General features: G+C 43.8%; 1 protein-coding gene and 1 pseudogene across 1 annotated transcript in view; both read left to right on the top strand.

Annotated features, from left to right (window-relative positions):
* ADGRD2 (adhesion G protein-coupled receptor D2) overlaps positions 1-7,320 on the top strand; it is a 57,553-nt gene extending 50,233 nt beyond the window's left edge. The window contains exons 24-26 of the mRNA XM_043986440.1: positions 207-265; positions 2,029-2,059; positions 7,221-7,320. Of these exons, the coding sequence (XP_043842375.1) occupies positions 207-265; positions 2,029-2,059; positions 7,221-7,228 (98 nt within the window). The 3' untranslated portion in view covers positions 7,229-7,320. The remainder of the gene's footprint in view (positions 1-206; positions 266-2,028; positions 2,060-7,220) is intronic.
* A 9,394-nt stretch (positions 7,321-16,714) lies between these two features.
* LOC122739026 lies at positions 16,715-17,319 on the top strand (annotated as a pseudogene).
* Positions 17,320-18,755: the final 1,436 nt, after the last annotated feature.

Genomic DNA, 18,755 nt, shown 5'->3' with positions numbered 1-18,755 from the left:
CTTGCTCTCCTTCACTGTCTGAGATTTGGTGCCATCTTTGTTTTGTTGAGTCAGTTTTCAGTCGTGTCTGACTCTTCATGACTCCTTTGGAGGTTTTCTTGGCAAAGATACTGGAGTAGTTTGCCATTTCCTTCTCCAGCTTAGTGGTTTCTGGACTCTGTTAAAGCCAAACCTTAACGCAACTGTCGCTGTTTTCTTAAAACCAGGGAATCTTGGTGCCAAAATCCCAGTGGGCATTTCATCTATCATGTCATCCGAGAAGTCAGTAAGTAGCCTTTGGGCTTGGTGTTTGGGGATGGGAGCATTCTCTGAAGCCCCGTAGCAGGATCTAGGAGGTGACACAGCTCCTGAAGCCCACTGGGGCCAGGGGGCTCATCACCAAATTCCATCACCAAAAAGGACCTTCAAAACCTCCAATGTCAGAGCCGAAAGATACATAAAAAAATGCAACGTTCAGTTTGAGAGGGAGCTTGGAACATAGAATGTCAGAGCAGAGCACTGGAACACAGAATGTCAAAGCTAAAAGGGATCTTGAACTGTTGAATGTTAGAACATAGAACATAGATTGTTTGAGATGAAAGAGACCTTAGAGAACATCTAATCCAACGCCTTCATTTTAAAACCAAGAAAGCGGGAGAGCCAGAGATGAGAAGTGACTTGTCCAAGCTCCTACAGTGAGTCAAGGGCAGAACCAGGGTTGGAATAACCATGTTCTGACTTGTGCACTGCTCTTTTCACTAGATTAAAGCTGCTTCTAGTCCCTTGGCCTAACCTGGGCTATCCCTAGACTGGGGCATGCTTTTACTTTCCACCCCACAAACCAAAAGGAATTGAAAAGGAGGGACTGGAAAGGCAGAGCCTTGATCAGATGATCTCAAGTCTGTTGGGGCTCTCCCCACCCCCTTCCTGCAGCTCTGGTGGACCAGGCAAGCCTCTCCACCCTAAGCCCACCAGGACAGAGGAGCTTTCAGCCACCTGGGGGCTGAGTAGTCAGCTGGGCATTCAGTTACTGGGCAGAATAGCCCTAAGGGAGGTGCTAGCTGGGAGATGAGCCAGGTGACATGATTTCTGAGCCCGGGAGCATTAATCTCCACATGGTGTCTGAATGCCAAGGCCAAGAGACGGAGGGAGGCTGAGAGATCGAATCAGTTTGTTGCTGGGCTGGTGTTTGAAGGGAGGAGGAGAGATGAGGAAACTGTTTCATAACAGCTGCAGCTGCTGGGAAGGGGGGCAAGCGGGCGGGCAGTCAGTCCCTGATCTGGTCTGGGAGAAGTAGGGAGAAGGCAACTTCCCTAAAAGAGGGTCCCACTCTCCCTCCCACAGACCCTTAGTGTTACCCACACTGTCAGGGCAGGGAGGGATCCCAGGTCATAGATTGAGCTGGAAGAGACCTCCAACGTCATTTAGGGGGGCCGCTAGGTGGCACAGTGGATAGAGCACCGGCCCTGGATTCAGGAGGACCTGAGTTCAAATGCAGCCTCAGACACTTGACACTTACTAGCCATGTGACCCTGGACAAGTCACTTAAACCCCCATTGCCTCGCAAAAAAACAAAAACAAAAGACAAAGTCATTTAGTCCAACCCTGTCATTTTACAGATGGAGAAACGGAGACCCAGAGATGAGGAAGGTCACAAGAGGGCCCAGCCCCCTGGGAGAGTCAGGGAAAGTAGCCTGAGGAGACCCCCCCTTCCCACTTCAGGGAACCAGGGAGCCCCTTCCCACAGCCCTTTAAATTCTGAGTCCTTGAAGGATAAATGGGGTGAAAGGGGAAGGGCTGAATTAGAAAATGGATGGCAGAATAGGGGCAGACTTGGGGTGAGGGGTGTCGAGAGGGGACCAAAGGAGGGTTGGGTTGAATGATAGAGAAGGGGAAGAATAGGCATTCCTGGAGAAGATGGAGTGGGTTCAGACCAACGACAGTCACTGGATAGAATTTAAATGGGGAAACTGAGCCCCAAACTCCTGTGGTGTCCCTGGTTTGAGATGTGCTAGTAACCCTCTCTTTGATTTTTCACCCTGTTTTCAGGCAGTGGAGTTGACAGCATTCAAATCCTCAGGTATGAGATGGGGGGAAGCAGGGACAAAACCTTTAATGGGGCTGGGGGCTGGGGGCTGGGGAGTACCTGGCCTAGGGCTCAGGACTGGGCAAACAGTTCTGCCCTGGAGCGTAGGGACAGCTCCTCACTCCCTCTGGAAGATCCAGTGGGATTCAGAAAGGAGCCTAACTGAGAGCTGAGCTCACCACACAACCCTCTCCATCTTGTCCCCTCCCCTGTCTCAGTGCCTGCCCCAAGGTCGCCTCCCCTGTGTAGCTTCTTGCCACAAATTTCACCATTAGACTGTCATTCCTTTGGTTTAATGCTTTATCCCCTGGAAGAGAGTGCTTACGTGTTCAGTTGCCGAGTCCTCAGGCTGGATGAGGGACTTGACTGGTCCCTTTCCAGAAAGCAGGGTTTGGTTGTGGGGACTTTTTGTGGGAAAGGCAAGGAGAAGACAGAAATACGCTGGACACCTTATGGCTGGTAGAGTGGGAGGGGAAACACGCCTGAAGTGGGGTTGGGGGTGAAAGGCGAGGGGAAAAAAAGAAACTGAACTTGAAGAAGATAAACAAAGCAGTTTTGAGTCTGGCTGCCTTGGCCCCATCATGCCCCCTTTCTTTCCTCCTTCTACTCTTCCCTCCCCTCCCCATTCTCTCCTCCCACCAAAGCGAGAGAGCTCATCTCCCCCCTCCCACCTCACCACCCCCTTGTCACCAAACACAGGACCTCCCTGCTTCCTGCTCTCCCCCCACACTCTGTTTCCCTCTAGATAGGAGGCCCCCCATCCCTCCAAATTCAGAGATCCCTTTTCTCTCCTCCCACCTCCCTGTCCTCTCCCGGCTTGAAAGCAGAAGGTCCTTTCTTCCTTCATTCCATCCCCCCCCCCCTCCAAGCCCAAAGGCAGGAGATGAGTCTCCTTGGGATGACACAAGAACCACTTATCCACCTGCTCCCAGTTTTCCTTTCTTGGTCTTCCCCCTCCCCCCTTCCTATAGTAGCCCCTGAATCCAAAGGTGGCCCAGGCAGAGGTGGGTATTCAGAGCTGGTGGGGTGGTATCCTGTTTGTGTCCCTCCCCACAAAAAAAAATGACGGCCCTCTTCAGTTGGGGAGGACTGTGGCTGGGCCCGACATAGAGGGGGATGGAAGTGGGGGGGGGGTGTAGAACTGTGACATAGCCCTGCCCAGCCCCCTGTGATTGTCTGTTTGCATGTTTGTCCGTGATACATGCCACATGCATGAGTTGTGGTTCTATGCGTGATTCCCAGATATATATATATATATATATATATATATGCATGGATACATACAGATATATAATTATCCTTCCAATCATCCGGGCCCCCGCTCCCACCCCCCACCCCAGGTTAACTAAACAAACCCATGTCCTAAATAAATCTGGAGAATTTACTGTCCTAAGCCATTTGGTGTAGCAAGGTCACTATCATTTATCTCCTGGGGAATTGTCAACTTCTCAGAAGAGCTCATACTTTCCCCTCACCCCCTTCTCCATCCCCCCCACCCCTTCCTGCATCTCTGCCCCAGGGACAAAGGGAGGGAGAGGAGAGGAGAGGAGAAGGAATCCTAGAACGTCAGCACTGCCACTGTAGAGCGTTGGAGCTGCCGCTACACTGCCCCCTAGAGCAGAAAACATAGACTGTTAGACCCAGAAGGGACCTTAGAACAGAAAATATTCATTATTAGGTACCTACCCACCCCCACCCCGATCCTGCACCCTAATCATGGAGGCCTTCATTCCTACACTCAATCAACTTTTCAGAACTCCTGAACTCAAGAAATCCCCCAGCCTCATCCTCCCCAGTCACTGGGATAACAGATGTGTGTCAGGAGTGCTGACACCCACTTTAGAAGGAAACTCCCCAGAGAAGGGCAATAACTTGTCCAAGAGCATCTAATTATCCAGTAGCAAAAGGAAGGTCTCTGCTGAAACTGTCAAATCAGATGAATTTCAGATTCAGAGCTGGGAGGGACTCCAGAGAGTGCCTAGTCCAACCCCTGTGTGAAAAGCCATGTCCTCGCTAGTCTCCTCAATGAGTGGTCTCCCCCTGAGAAGACCTCCATGTATGGATTCTTCCATTCCACTTTGAGACAACTTGAATGGAGAGGTAGTACTTCCTCATATTGGGTCCCACTTTCATCCAGGTCTCCAAATTACTAGTGGCTGACTTTTTGGTGGGGGGGTCCATGAGGGTTAAGTGACTTGCCCAGGGTCACACAGCTAGTGTCAAGTGTCTGAGGCTGGATTTGAACTCAGGTCCTCCTGAATCCAGGGCTGGTGCTTTATCCACTGCACCACCTAGCTGCCCCCTAGTGGCTGACTTTTTTTTAAATTGAGGCAATTGGGGTTAAGTGACTTGTCCAGGGTTACACAGCTAGTGTTAAGTGTCTGAGGCTGGATTTGAACTCAGGTACTCCTGACTCTAGAGCCATTGCTCTATCCACTGCGCCACCTAGCTGCCCCAGTGGCTGACTTTTGAAGGCCTATAAAGTCCCCACTCTGCCCCAACCCCATGAGGTAGGTACTACATCTCGTTTTACAGAGAAGGAAAGTAAGGACCAGAGAGGTTGAATTCCTTTCCCGGGGTCACACAACTAGCAATTATCAGAGGCAAGATTCAAAGCTAGATTTCTCCATTTTCCACTATACACTTACTCTCCAGTTTTGCCCCTAACAAAAATCATCATCAGAATGCCCCCACCCCCAGGTCCTCTTTTTTCCAGTTCCTCCAATAGCGTGGTACTCTAGTCCTTTCCACATCTTGGTCACACACACACACACACACACACACACACACCATGGACATGCTCTTGTTTGTCAGTATTCTTCATAAAACATGGTACCTAGCACCAAACACAGTACTCCAGGATTGGTTAGACTAGGGTGGAAGTAGAAAGAGCCTGAGATTTGGACCTAAGGTGTCCTGAATCCAAATCCTCCCTAACTGGATGAAGGTGACCTTGGTCACTTCAGATCACTTCATCTCTCTGGACCTCAGTCTTCCTCATCTGAAAAATGAGGGAATTGAACTAGTCTTCTAAAGGCTCTTCCAAGCCTAAAGTTATGATCCTATGAACTTCCTCATTCTGGCCACCATATATTTATTAAGGCAACCTAAGATTGGATTAACAGGGTAATGAATGGCAAACTTCCCTGGAGGCAGGAAAATGTGGGTTCGGGTTCTGCTTCTGAAACAAACTGGCTGTAATGACCTTGTGTAATTCACCTAACTTCTCAGTAGCCCATCAGCTCTCTAAAACTACACCTCATTAAGATGTTCTTCCCCAGAAGCTTCCTGTATGATTTAATAACAGGTCCAGTTTACAAAAAGAAACAAACAAAAAAAAGTCCCAATGAAGCTGTTTGACTGCCATGGTACACTATTGATTCATATGTAGCTTGAGGTCCACTAAGGCCCCCAGATCTTTTACACACTTACTATTTACTACTTACCTTTTTTCTCTTCTATTGTCCCCTCCAGTTTTACTATTCTAAAGTCCCTTACATTCCATATTACAGCAGTCTACTACTCTAAGATCCTTTTCAGCTCTAACACTCTACAGTCTAATGTCCTACAGCTGGTCTTTATGTCTCTTCTCTCACCCCAGGCCCTCTTTCCCATAGAACCAAGGGTCAGAATGTCAGTAGAGGAAGGAGGGGCCCATGTGGCTGGTGAAGGACAGAAACAGAGTAAGGCAGTCACCCAGGGAGGAGCAAAGGTCATGCTGCCAAGGACAGAAGACATGGCCTGCGTCTTGAAGGGAGACTGGCTTACCCACCACCTTAGCACCCCTATTCCAGTTTGGTCCCTGGGCAGGATTTACAGGGGAAAGCCTGCCCTTCACTAGACACTTCTAGCCAAATGGATTTTCTTTCCCTTCTCCTTAGCCCTCGGTGACCCCTCAGGGCTCACCTCCAAGCGCCAGGACTGAAGGTGACCACCTCTACCCTTCCCCTTTTCTTTCCCCCTTTCCTCTGAGTTAAGAATGAGCTCAAGGCCTCCTCCCTTTTTCCCTCCCCCGCCCCCCCACCTCCAACTCCTGTGGCATAAGCCTTGTCTTAACAAACAAAGATGCCAGCAGCTCTGGCTCCTTCTTGGCTTCAAGTGATGCCTGCATTGTTTCCTGGGGATAATTTCATTATCTTCAGTGAATGCACGTTGCTAAGCCATGCATAGCAACATGGAGTGAGCTTCTCCCTGACTCCAGGAAGGTGCTGCCCTGCCCAGCAGGGCCCAGCCCCCTGGGAGAGTCAGGGAAAGTAGCCTGAGGAGACCTCCCCCCTCCCCCCCCACCCCCGACCCCGCTTCCCACTTCAGGGAACAGAAATCTTCCACCCCACCCTCAGGGAAACAGTCTTGTCTTTTATCCTAGAGACATAGACCTTCTTCCTCATCTCAAAGAAAAAAGATCTTACTCTTTTGCCCCCTGTTCCTCCTCCCCACCAGACACATCCAAGTCACTTCTACCCTCCCAGGAAAATATCCTCCCCACCACAGGGCCTGCCAGTGATCTGATTCTCTCCCCTGCTAAAAGCCCAGAGGTACTTGTCCCTACTATCCTACCATTCCACCCTCAAAAAATAGTGCCCTCCTTTCACATCAGAAAGGCCAGCCTCCACCAAAAAACCTAGCTACTCCACCCAGAACACCTCCACCCACCCACTCCACTCCAGAAACAGTCAACTACCCCCATGATCCTCACGGCCACATGTCCCTGTCTCCAAAGATTTAGGTCCTCTTATCTCATGGAACTGTGCCCTTCCCCCTCCCAGTCAACTAGCATTCAGCACCAATTATTTGCCAGGCACTGTGCTAAGTTCAGAAACAACCAGATTTGCTCTCTCTTCCCCTTCTCTACCCCCCCATCCAAAAATAAAACCCAAGTTCTCTCTTTACTACCTAGTCCCCTCCCCTACTCTCTATACTCACCCCATAGGGGCAGAATTTGAAGGAGCAGACTTGGGAAATTCTGAGACCTCCAGATAGAAGCTGAAGGATTAGGAGCAGATGAAGTGGGGATGAGTAAAGATCCCTTTCCCTCCCTTCCCCTTCCCCATCTCTGTTCTCTCCTCCCAGTGAACCTAGAATATCAGGGGGGTAACCAATGACACCTTCAAAACCAGACTTAATTCCTCACCAATAGGCCCTGGTCTATGCTCAGGTTTCTAGGGCAAGTGTCCACATGGGAGTCTAACATCTTCAGTGAATGTTACCTGCCCATTATGCCAGTCACAAGCCAAGCTCTCGGATGTATATCCTGGAAATTAGCACCCCACCTCCACCATGAGGAAGAACTTGACCAGCATACCAAGGACATAGGCCTTGCACACAGGCGGCCTTAAATAAAAGTTTGTCGAATTGAATTGTGGTATTTAATTGAATGGGATAGAAGCAGAGCCCTGGATTGGAGCACAGATCTGATGGCTGGATTCACTCCCCTTTCTGTGTCATTTAGGTAGTTCCCCTCTTACAGCAAGTCCAAAGGGGACATTTCTGACCCAATACAAAATGATAGAATTTGGGGTTAGAAGTTTCCTCCGAGGCCACCTTGTGGTCCAACCTATGACTGAACGAGAATCACCACCACCACTCACCTACACATGATTGTCCAGCCTGAGCTTAGACTCACCAATGAAGGGAAAAGCCACTCCCCTCCAAGGTAGCCTATTTCACCTTTGGACAGATCTAGGGTAGGGAGCTTTTCTGGACATCAAGTCCAGATTTCCCTCTTTGAAGCTTCCACCCATTGCTCCTGATTCTGTTGTCTGGGGGCAAACAGAATTAGTCCAGCCCTTCAGATATTTGAAGGCAGCTAAAATATTTCCCCTAAGTCTTCTCAGGCTAAATATCCCTATTCCTTTCAACTGACCATCCTAGAACACACACAGATTCAATGATCCTTGTCCTATTGCCATCCTCTGGGCAGTTTCCAACTTCTTGTGTGTGAGATTCATCTCCTATTTGGTATCATGTGGTCCTATAGAGAATGTTAGAAAAGACCTTAGACCATAGAATGTTACAGATGGAAGGGACCTTAAAGTATAGAATTTCAGAACTCAAAAAGACCTTTAAAATATGGGATGTTAGCATTGAAAGGGGCCATGGAAAGAGGATTGGGTTTGGAGTCAGGAGTCCTGAATTCTAACCCTAACACTGCCACTTTCACTATGGAGTCTTACTTCCCTTCCCCCAGTCTCAGTTTTTTTATGAACAAAATGAAGGATGGTTTTTAGCAATCTATTCTGAGCAATATATGAGGCAGAGCAAAGCACTTGAGGTTTAACCCAATTTAAAGAAAACTTGCCAAGACATTCAACTAAACAAAGTCATTCCAAAAGCATCCAAAGATGAAAAGGGTGCGGTTATAGACAGAAGAAAAGTGGAAAACATTAGCAAGAAACAGCTAAGTGAGAACAATGGAGCCACCATACTTCGACTCTAACATTGTAAGCTCAGTTAGGGAGTTACGGCATTGAAAAGGAAAAAGATGGGGGAAACAGCTGGATTGGACCAAGTGGCTATAGAGATCTCTGCTAGAAGCAACACAGTTGTGAGGACACTCAGGGATTGCTACACAAATTATCCAAAGGAGAAGATACCAAAGGCATGGAGAAAATCTCAGGCATCTGAGAGAACATCCATGACAACTGATTTGTATGCCTGCTCTCTCATCCACACAGAATCTTTATTAACATTTTCTCTATATAGATTGAGAGCATCCTCGATGAGAGAATTACTAGGAAACAAGGAGGCTTTTGCAAGTAACATATTCAACAATGGACCACACTTTATCATTTCACAATTAACTGAAAGATGTAGAGAATATAAGATCCTATTGTGCTAATCCTTTGTTGATAATGAAACACACATATTTGATTTGGTAGAACAAAACACTGTTTTACTGGCTCTGACAACAAAGTGCTTCCCCTCCACGCATCAAAATCATTCAAGATTCCTTGGAAGACATAACAATAGAAATAATCCTATTCCATGACTCACTAATAAGAATCATCAGGCAAGGCATAAAACATGGAGATGGATGTATTCTACAAAAGGTGTTCACCACTGCAATTTGAGGAAACCCAGGGCAAAGTCCAGGTAGAAGAGGGGATTTCCCTATGGATGGTTAAGTTCTCTAGATCTCCTGTTTGGGGATGTCATTTGTTCTGATCACATTGAGACTCAGAACATTGCAGAATCTCCTGGAAAGAGATCTGTAATCTTTCAAAGTAATTTGGCTGTCCACCTACACAAAAAAGACCAAGCAGATGAAAAATGTCTTTTGCCTAGATTTTAACCAGCATTTGGAGCGATAACCCATAGAGCTTGTTCTGTTAGGACAGCTATTAGAGATATACAATTATACAATTAGAGATATGCAATGATTTAAGCTCAGAACTGAACAGGAAAAAGATAGGGAGCTGGATTGTTGTGGAGAAATCACAGAGCCATGAGAGCCAAGGCCCATTTTTTAATACTGATAGAATATAATTGCTTCTGAAGAACTAAAAGAGAGCATCCTACAGAGGACAACAGACGGGATCATCAGAGTGAGAGAAGGCTGCAACATGTAACCAATGTAAGAATAGGAGCAGACAATGTCATCAAGGAATTTTATGATAAGAAGAGATAATGGGTTGGTCACATGGCAAGAATGAGGGATGACGGGCAGCTAGGTGGCACAGTGGATAGAACACCAGACCTGGAGTCAGGAGGACCTGAGTTCAAATCTGGTCTCAGACACTTAACACTTACTAGCTGTGCGACCCTGGGCAAGTCACTTAACCCCAATTGCCTCACTAAAAAAAAAAAAGGAAAAGAATGAGGGATGACAAGCGAACATGTTGCCAGAATTCTTTCCTGGCACCCTAACAATGTGGAAGAAAGCCAAGAAGACCTCCAGAATATCTATGTCTGGAGCCCCAGTGGCGAATTTTTGGAAGACACAGACAAGAATTGCACAGAATAGGCAGGCATAGATGAGTTGGAATCTACATTGGTGGAGGACACCACTGAATAGATGAAATCATAGATCCATTTGAGGAAAATAAAGGATTTGGGTTAGATGACCATGGAGGTCCCCCTCCAGCTTGTGAATCAATGAATAGAATGTTAGAACATAGAATGTCAGCGATGGAAGAGACCTTAAAATTCAAGAATGTAGAACATGGACCACAGATAATCAAGAAATGGAAAGGAGTTTCGAACATGAAGGTGAGTGTTCAAAGAGACCTCAGAACAGGAATTGATGGAGCTGGAAGAAACCTTGAAAGTAGTTTTGTCCAACTCCTACTTGAAGCATGAATCTCCTTTACAGTCTTCCCCAATGCTGACCTGTGTGACTTTGGATAACCCTCAGTTTCCTCATTAAAACCAAGAGGAGGGGCAGCTAGGTGGCGCAGTGGATAGAGCACCGGCCCTGGAATCAGGAGTACCTGAGTTCAAATTCGGCCTCAGACACTTAACACTTACTAGCTGTGTGACCCTGGGCAAGTCGCTTAACCCCAATTGCCTCATTAATAAAAAAAAAAAAAAAAAAGAAGAAGAAGAGGGGCAGCAGCTAGGTGGTACAGTGGATAGAGCACTGGCCCTGGAGTCAGGAGGACCTGAGTTCAAATCCGGCCTCAGACACTTAACACTTACTAGCTGTGTGACCCTGGACAAGTCACATAACTCCAATTGCCTCACACACACAAAACTAAGAGGATCATACTCATTCAAACAATTAACAAGCATTTCCCTAAAATGTCTCATGATCTAAATTTTATGACCTTATGCCTGAGGCAACCCATTTCATTCTGGGGCAGCCCCCATTATAAGGAAGTTCCTCCTTAAATTGCAGAGAAATTGTTTTTTCTTTAACTTCCGATCATTTGCTCCTGGCTTCTGGAGCCAACACACACACACACACACACACACACACACACACACACACACACAAAATCACCCAAGCTTTATTCTTCTTCCATATGACTGCCCTTCAAGTAATAATAATAATAATAATAATAATAATAATATAATAATTCACATTTCTAATTAAGCTTTTACAAAGTTCTTTAGATAATCTCTAAAGTCCCTTCCAGCTCTAGATCCTCTGATGCTAATTACCCATCTCACTCCATGGTGCTTTAATATTGACAAAGTACTTCTCTTACAACAACCCTTTACAAAAAGTACTATCCCTGTTTTACAAATGAGGAAACTGAGGTTCAGAAAGGGGAAGTGGCTTGCTCGGAGTCATACAACCAGTAAGGTATTGAAGGTTTCCTAACCCTAGGGCCCTGGACCCCGTGGAAGAGGGGAAAGTGGCACAGTGGATAGAGCGCTGGTCCTGGAGTCAGGAAGATTCATCTTCATGAGTTCAAATCCGGCCTCAGATACTTACTAGTTGTGTTACCCTGGACAAGTCATTTAACCCTGTTTGCCTTAAGTCTTTGTAAAATGGAGAAGGAAATTGTCGTTGTGTTAGTTGTTGTTTGCCCTTCTTTCTCAAAGTAGACTATGTCATTGGGAGATGATGTCATGACTTGCACTGAATTGGATTTAAGTGAGGGAGGGCTGTGCAAAGTAACCAACCTCACTCTTTCCTCCAGAGGCAAGAGATACATCAGGATGACTGGAGATGGCCCTGGATGTTTAAGGCAATTGGGGTTAAGTGACTTGCCCAGGATCACTCAGCTAGTGTCTGAGGTGAGATTTGAACTCAGGTCCTCCCAACTTCAGGGCCAGTGCTCCATCCACTGTGCCACCCAGCTGCCCTAGAGAAGGAAATAGCAAACTGCAGTAGTATCTTTGCCAAGAAAACCCAAAATGGGGTCACAAAGAGTCAGATATGATTGAAATAAATAGAAGGTAGAATTTACTCATGCTTGGAGAAATTGGATTCCTAGAAAAGTCACATTTGAATAATTCAGGTTGTGTGGGAAGTCCAAGGAGAAAGGGAGATAATTTTATATAGGGGAGTAGTGACAGAGAGAAAATGTAGAAGGGAGAGAGACAGGAAGAGAAAGAAGGTACAATTTAATCCAGTAAGTATGTAGTATGTATCTGAAATATGTACAGTCTCTTATGGAGTAAGACACAATGACTGTCTCTAGCACAGTTTACAGGGCGGGGTGGGGGTGGGAGGGTCTGGTAGAAAGAGACCAGTAACATTTCTGTAGCTCTTTAAAAATTCTTCTGGAGGGATAAATGAACAAGAATCTACAGCTGGTCAGCCTTGTAGTACCAGATCTCAAACTATACCATAAAACATTAATCATCAAAACTATTTGTGACTGGCTAAAAAATAGAAATCAATAGAATAGATTAGATATACAACATGAAGAAACAAATGAACACAGTAACATAGTTCTTTGATAAATCCAAGATACCAACTACTGGTATAAAACCTCACTATTTACCAAAAACCACTAGAAAAATGGAAAAGAAATTAGGTTTAGACCTACATCTCACACCATATACCAAGCTAGACTTCAAATGAATACAGGGCTTAGATATAAAAATTTATATAATAAATTAATTAAAGGTACAATGGACATATTATCTTTCCCAATTATGGATTATGCAAGAACTCTTGACCAAAGAAAGGATAGAGGGGATCACAGAAGATAATATGGACAATTTTGATTAATAAAATTGAAAGGTTTTTGCACAATCGAAGTTAATAAAGAAGGAAAAAAATAACTAGAGAAAAAATATTTGTAGCAAATTGCTGTGATAAAGGTCTGCTGTCTCAGATCTACAGGGAATTGATTCATATACACACACACATACACATATACACACATATATATGCATATATACAAGTACACATACACATACACAAATACATATACATACACAAGAACAAGAGCCATTGTCCAATAGATAAATGGTCAAATTATAGGATCATGTACAGGGTGGGCCAAAAGTCACCATGTTTTAATAACTTTTTAAAAATTATTTTTCTTTATTTTCTACCATTTACTAGATTTGATTTTTCACACATAATATCAATTCATTTCCTATATACTGTATGTGATGCTATGGTATTGTAAATTAAAAACAAAAAATAAAGGAGTTATTAAATATTAAAACCCCTTCATGACTTTTGGCCCACCCTTTAGTTGTCCAAGGGGCAAATTCAAATTATCAGAAAACATATTTAAAAAAAAAAACTCACCACACTGATAATTAGAGAAATGCCATTTAAAACAACCTTGAGATTTCACATCAATACTATAAGATTTGCAAAGATGATATAGAAGGAAATGCCCATTGTTGCAGGGGCTGCAGAAAGAAAAGCACATTAATATACTATTGGTGAAACTATGAATTGGTCCAGTTATTCTGCAAAGAAATATATAACTGTGTCCCAATAGTTACATAACTTTTGCATTACCTTTTGACCCAGTAATACCATTAATAAGACTATACCTCAAAAAGATTTTTTAAAAAGATGGGACCCTAGGAAAGTCACTTAACCCTCATTGCCTAGCAAAAAAAAAAATTACATTTAGGAGCTGCTAGGTGGCACAGTGGATAGAGCACCAGCCCTGGATTCAGGAGGACCTGAGTTCAAATCTGACCTCAGATATTTGACACTTACTAGTTGTGTGACCATGGGCAAGTCACTTGACCCCAATTGCCTCACCACAAGAAAATAAAAATAAAAAAGATGGAAAAGACCTGTGTACACAATAATATCTCTACCAGTTCCACTTATTATGGCAAAGAATTGACAATGAAGTGTGCTTATCAGTTTAGGAACAGCTAAACAAATTATGGAATATGAATGTAATGGAAGCTGACTAATGAAAAGGATGGTTTCAAGGAAACCTTGGAAGACTAGTATGAACTGATGGAGAATGAAGTGAACAGAATCTGGTGATTTATTTATACAATAACAACAAAACCATAAAGAAAAACAACTCTGAAAGACATTAGAAAGTTGAGGTCTTGATGATGAAGTATGCTTCCACCTGACAGAGGTGATACTCTCGAGATGCAGTATTCTGCATCACATTTTGACACACATTTTGAGACACGGCCACTGTGTACATTTGTTTTGCTTAACAACAAGACCTCTTTTTTCTTTAAAAAAATTTTTTTCTGAATAAAGGGAATTGGGAGGGGAGATAGCAATAATATTGCCCCCAAAAAAAGAAAGAAAAGAGGGTCATTGAAGCATTTTTTTAAATGCACAGAAGCTAATAGAAGGAATAGAATGGAAATATAGGTGAGTAGACAGTTCTGAAAGTAGTACTGAATGTTGTTGAGTCATTTTTCAGTCATGTACAAATCCTCATGACCCCATTTGGGGTTTTCTTGGCAAAGATACTGGAGTAGTTTGCCATTTACTTCTCCAGATCATTTTACAGATGAGGAAACTGAGACAAACATGGTTAAGTGACTTGCCCAGGGTCACACAGCTAGTAAGTGTCTGAGGCTAAATATGATCTCGGGAAGAGGAGTCTTCCTAACTCCAGGCCTGGCACTCCCTCCATTGCGCCACCTGGCTGCCAGTATTGGATGTATTCTGTACTTAAAAGGAAAAACAAGCTGTACATAACAGATTTATGGTTTCCTGTACAATCCTCATTATTGCTCTCTACATGGGAATGCTCATTTTATTCAGGGCTTATTAAGTCCACATTTTTTTTTTACTTTTAAACCCCTTCCCAGAACCAGGACTCCCAGGATTTCAAGTTGGGTCATAGCCTACAGGCACCCTGGGCCAGCTAGAGCTGTGGGCAGTCAGGGTACCAACTCCAAATGTGTCTTGAGCTCAGTGGAATAAGGAGAGAGGCTCCAACTCCTTTCCCAATGATCATAGAACATTAGCATAGGAAGGGACCTTAGAACACAGCATGTTGAGCTGGAAGGGACTTAAGCCCGTCTAAGGATGCTAGATGCCCTTGGAGTGTTGGAACATAAGGGGCTGTAGTATGAAAGGACCCTCAGAGTTCATCTAGCTCCATCTTCTCACGGAATCAATAAGAAAAAATTGAGATTTTCAGAGGAGAGGTGACTTGCCCCAAGGTGGCAGAGCAGGACTAGGACCCAGGTCTCTACACTTAAATATCCAGAGCTCTCTCCACTACACACAATGCTTAGGAACTAAAGAGAAGAACTGGGCAATGGAGCGAGAGGAAAGGTTCCTCCTCCTGTCCTGCCTCATCCTGCCCAATAACAAGGAACAGAGATTTTCCACTTTCTTTTCTCTCTACCTGCCTCTCTTCTCTGTTTTATCCATCCCAACCATTTACATGCATCAGAAGTATGAGTCTTGGGCAGCTAGGTGGCGCAGTGGATAAAGTACTGGCCCTGAATTCAGGAGTATCTGAGTTCAAATCCGGCTTCAGACACTTAACACTTACTAGCTGTGTGACCCTGGGTAAGTCACTTAACCCCAATTGCCTCACTAAAAAAATAAAAGAAGTATGAGTCTCAGTTTACTCATCTGCAAAATGGGGATAAACTCACCAAGGAGAGTGATTGTAATGAAAGTGTTTTGCAAACCTTAAAGGGCTATAGAAATATTATTAATCTCTGCCATATCCTCTTTTAAATATATGTATGTACACATAGATAGTTAATATATAATATGCAAATATGCTGTATGTATATACATATAGTTAATATACTACACATATATAGTTAACATAAAATATATAAATATTATATATGAATACTATGTTGTTATATATTGATCATAGTTATATGTCAATCATATATAGTTTATATAGTATATATAGCTTATAAATCAATATATATTCTAATATATATAATATAAGGAGGCAGCTAGATGTCTCAGTGGGCCTGGAGTCAGGAAACCTGAATTCAAATCCAACCTCATACACCTACTAGCTATATGACCCTGGACAAGTCACTTAATCTGTTTACCTTAATCTGCTAGAAAAGGAAATGGCAAACCACTCCAGTATCTTTGCCAAGAAAATCCCATGGGCAGTACACACACACACACACACACACACACAAGTTTCATGAGAGCAGCTTCCCAGGGCACAGAATCTTTCGTGTTTGCAGGTGGTTAACAAGTTCTTGGTGAATTAAATTTAATTGTCTTTGTCTTTTGTTTTGCTCTGTATCTCTCTCTTATCATCTCTTGTCGAGTCTACTCCCTGTGTACTATCTAAAATCATTTCCACCATATCCCCACCCTCTAGTCCTCACCTAAAATGTTAAATTGGTATGAGTTTTCCTAGAAGTTCAGTTTTCCAACGCACAGGTCCATTCTCCCATCTCTTGATACCCTACCTTCCAGCTACCATACCTCCCGGGATAGGGTTCCACTTGTCCCCAAACCCTCTCTGCTCAGTGTTTGCTTCCACTCCCAATAGAGTCTACAGTCCCTCCCCTCCTCTGGATCTCGGGATCCTGGGCTGGGAAAGATTCTGTCCCTTGCTACTTATGTGTGTGACCTTAGTCAAATTACTTCTACTTCTTATCTTAGTTTCTTCATCTATAAAATGGGCATAGGACTATTGTAAGAGAAGCCCTTTGTAAACCTTAAAACACTATTGAAGCTCTTTCCCTTCTCTCAAGATGGCAGACAAAAAACTCCGAAAGGAACCAAAGGAAAAAAAAAAGGTCAGAGGGAAGAAAAAAAAAGAAAAGAAGGTCTAAAAGGAAGGTGTGGCCGAAAAGGTGATGAAAAAGCCTCAAAAGCATTGCAGCCGCAACACGGTCCTGGCCCGAGGGATCGGTAGATACTCAAGGTCTCTCAAGTATTCCCAGCGGGCCATGTACAAGCGCAAATACGCTGCACCCAAAACCCGGATTGAAAGGAAAAAGAAAGAGAAGGTACCTGCTACCATCTCAAAGCCAGTTGGTGATAAGAAGGGAGGAACCCGAGTGGTGAAGATTCGCAAAATGCCTACGTATTACCCTTTACTGAGGATGTGCCTAGAAAGCTGCTAAGTCATGGCAAAAAACCCTTCGGCCAGTACGTGAGGAGACTCCGATCTAGCATGACACGGTCTTGATCATGCTCACTGGCCGCCACAGGGGCAAGCAAGTGGTTTTCCTGAAGCAGTTGGCTAATGGCTTGCTACTGATGCCTGGACCTCTGACCATCAACCGTGTTCCCCTGAGAAGGACCCATCAAAAAATCTGTCATTGCCACCTCTACCAGAGTTAACCTTTCAGGTGTGACAATTCCAAATCATCTTACTGAGGCTTACTGCAAGAAGAAGAGGCTCCATAAACTTAGACACCAAGAAGGAGAGATTTTTGACATAGAAAAGGAGAAATAGGAGATTACAGAGAAGGTCAAGGCTGACCAGAAAGCAGTAGACTGGACTCTCAGATCCTGCCCCAAATCCAGAAGATTCCTCAGCTCCATGGCTACCTGCATTCTGTGTTCTCTCTCTCCAGTGGAGTCTGTGGGCACAAACTGGTGTTTTAAATGCTTTCCAAAGATCTCTTATTAAAATATTTGTAACAACTGAAAAAAACCACTGTGGAAACAAAATCTGTAATTAGGATCATAAGACTTAAGAGCTGGAAAGGACTCCAGAGATTATCTAGTCCAGCAATGTCATTTTACAGAGGAGGAAACTGAGGCCCCAGAGGGACCTAAAGATATTCAATGTGTAAGGAACTTAGATGGGATAAGAATTCAGGTCCACTGACTACAGATTCTTTGATATTGCTATTGGAACAGAGTACAGGAAAGAGACCAAAACTTGAAAAGGCCAAGAGGCATCTGTGGTTTCCTTTACTTCTCATTAAAAATAATAGTTGGCTCTTAGAAGACACTTTAAGGTTGGTGTTTTACATTTATTATTTGATTTGATTCTCCCAATGACTCTGTGAGATAGATGCTATTATTAGCTCCACTTTACAGATGAGGAAACTGAATAGAGGAAAAGAAGTGACATGTCCAGGGTCACACAACTTGTAAGCGTTTGAGGCAGGATTTGAATTCCAGTCTCCTTGACTACAAATACATCACTCTATCCACTATACCACCTTGCTACCTCATATACTTCCCTCCTCCTGGACCTTTATTCACACAGACGCAGTCAGATACACAAACATACAAGCACACTGACACAGCCTCAGTCCCTTAGGCCAAGGCTCTCCCAACTTTTTGTTTATATACCCCTATCAATAAAACATTTTTGAGCCCCGCCATGTATGTATATTTATGTATTTATAAATTATATATATGCACTTTTGTATTAATTGATACATTATAAAGCTTACACCAAAATTTAAAGTGTGAGATAAAGATAAAATAATATTTGATTCTAGATTCAATAGAGAGCCAGCCATTTTATTTGTTTGTTTTTTTGGATGGGGGGAGTTACATGATCAGATCTGTGCTTAAGGAAAGTCTCTTTTGGATCATAAGAAAGGAAAAAGGACCCACATATACAAAAATATTTATAGCGGCTCTCTTTGTGGTGGCAAAGAATTGGAAGTTATGGGGATGCCCATCAATTGGGGAATGGCTGAACAAGTTGCAGTATATGAATGTAATAGAATACTATTGTGCTGTAAGAAATGATGAGCAGGCAGATTTCAGAAAAACCTGGAAAGACTTAAGTGGACTGATGCTGAGTGAAGTGAGCAGAACCAGAACACTGTACACAGTAACACTGTGTAATGATCAGTTGTGATAGACTTGACTCTTCTCAGCAGTGCAATGATCCAAGACAATTCCAAAGAACTCATGATGGAAAAT

The sequence above is a fragment of the Dromiciops gliroides genome, chromosome 2, assembly GCF_019393635.1.
Source record: "Dromiciops gliroides isolate mDroGli1 chromosome 2, mDroGli1.pri, whole genome shotgun sequence".
Taxonomy (NCBI): domain Eukaryota; kingdom Metazoa; phylum Chordata; class Mammalia; order Microbiotheria; family Microbiotheriidae; genus Dromiciops; species Dromiciops gliroides.
The sequence above is the reverse complement of the archived record's forward strand: the minus strand, read 5'-3'. Positions and strand labels throughout refer to the sequence as shown.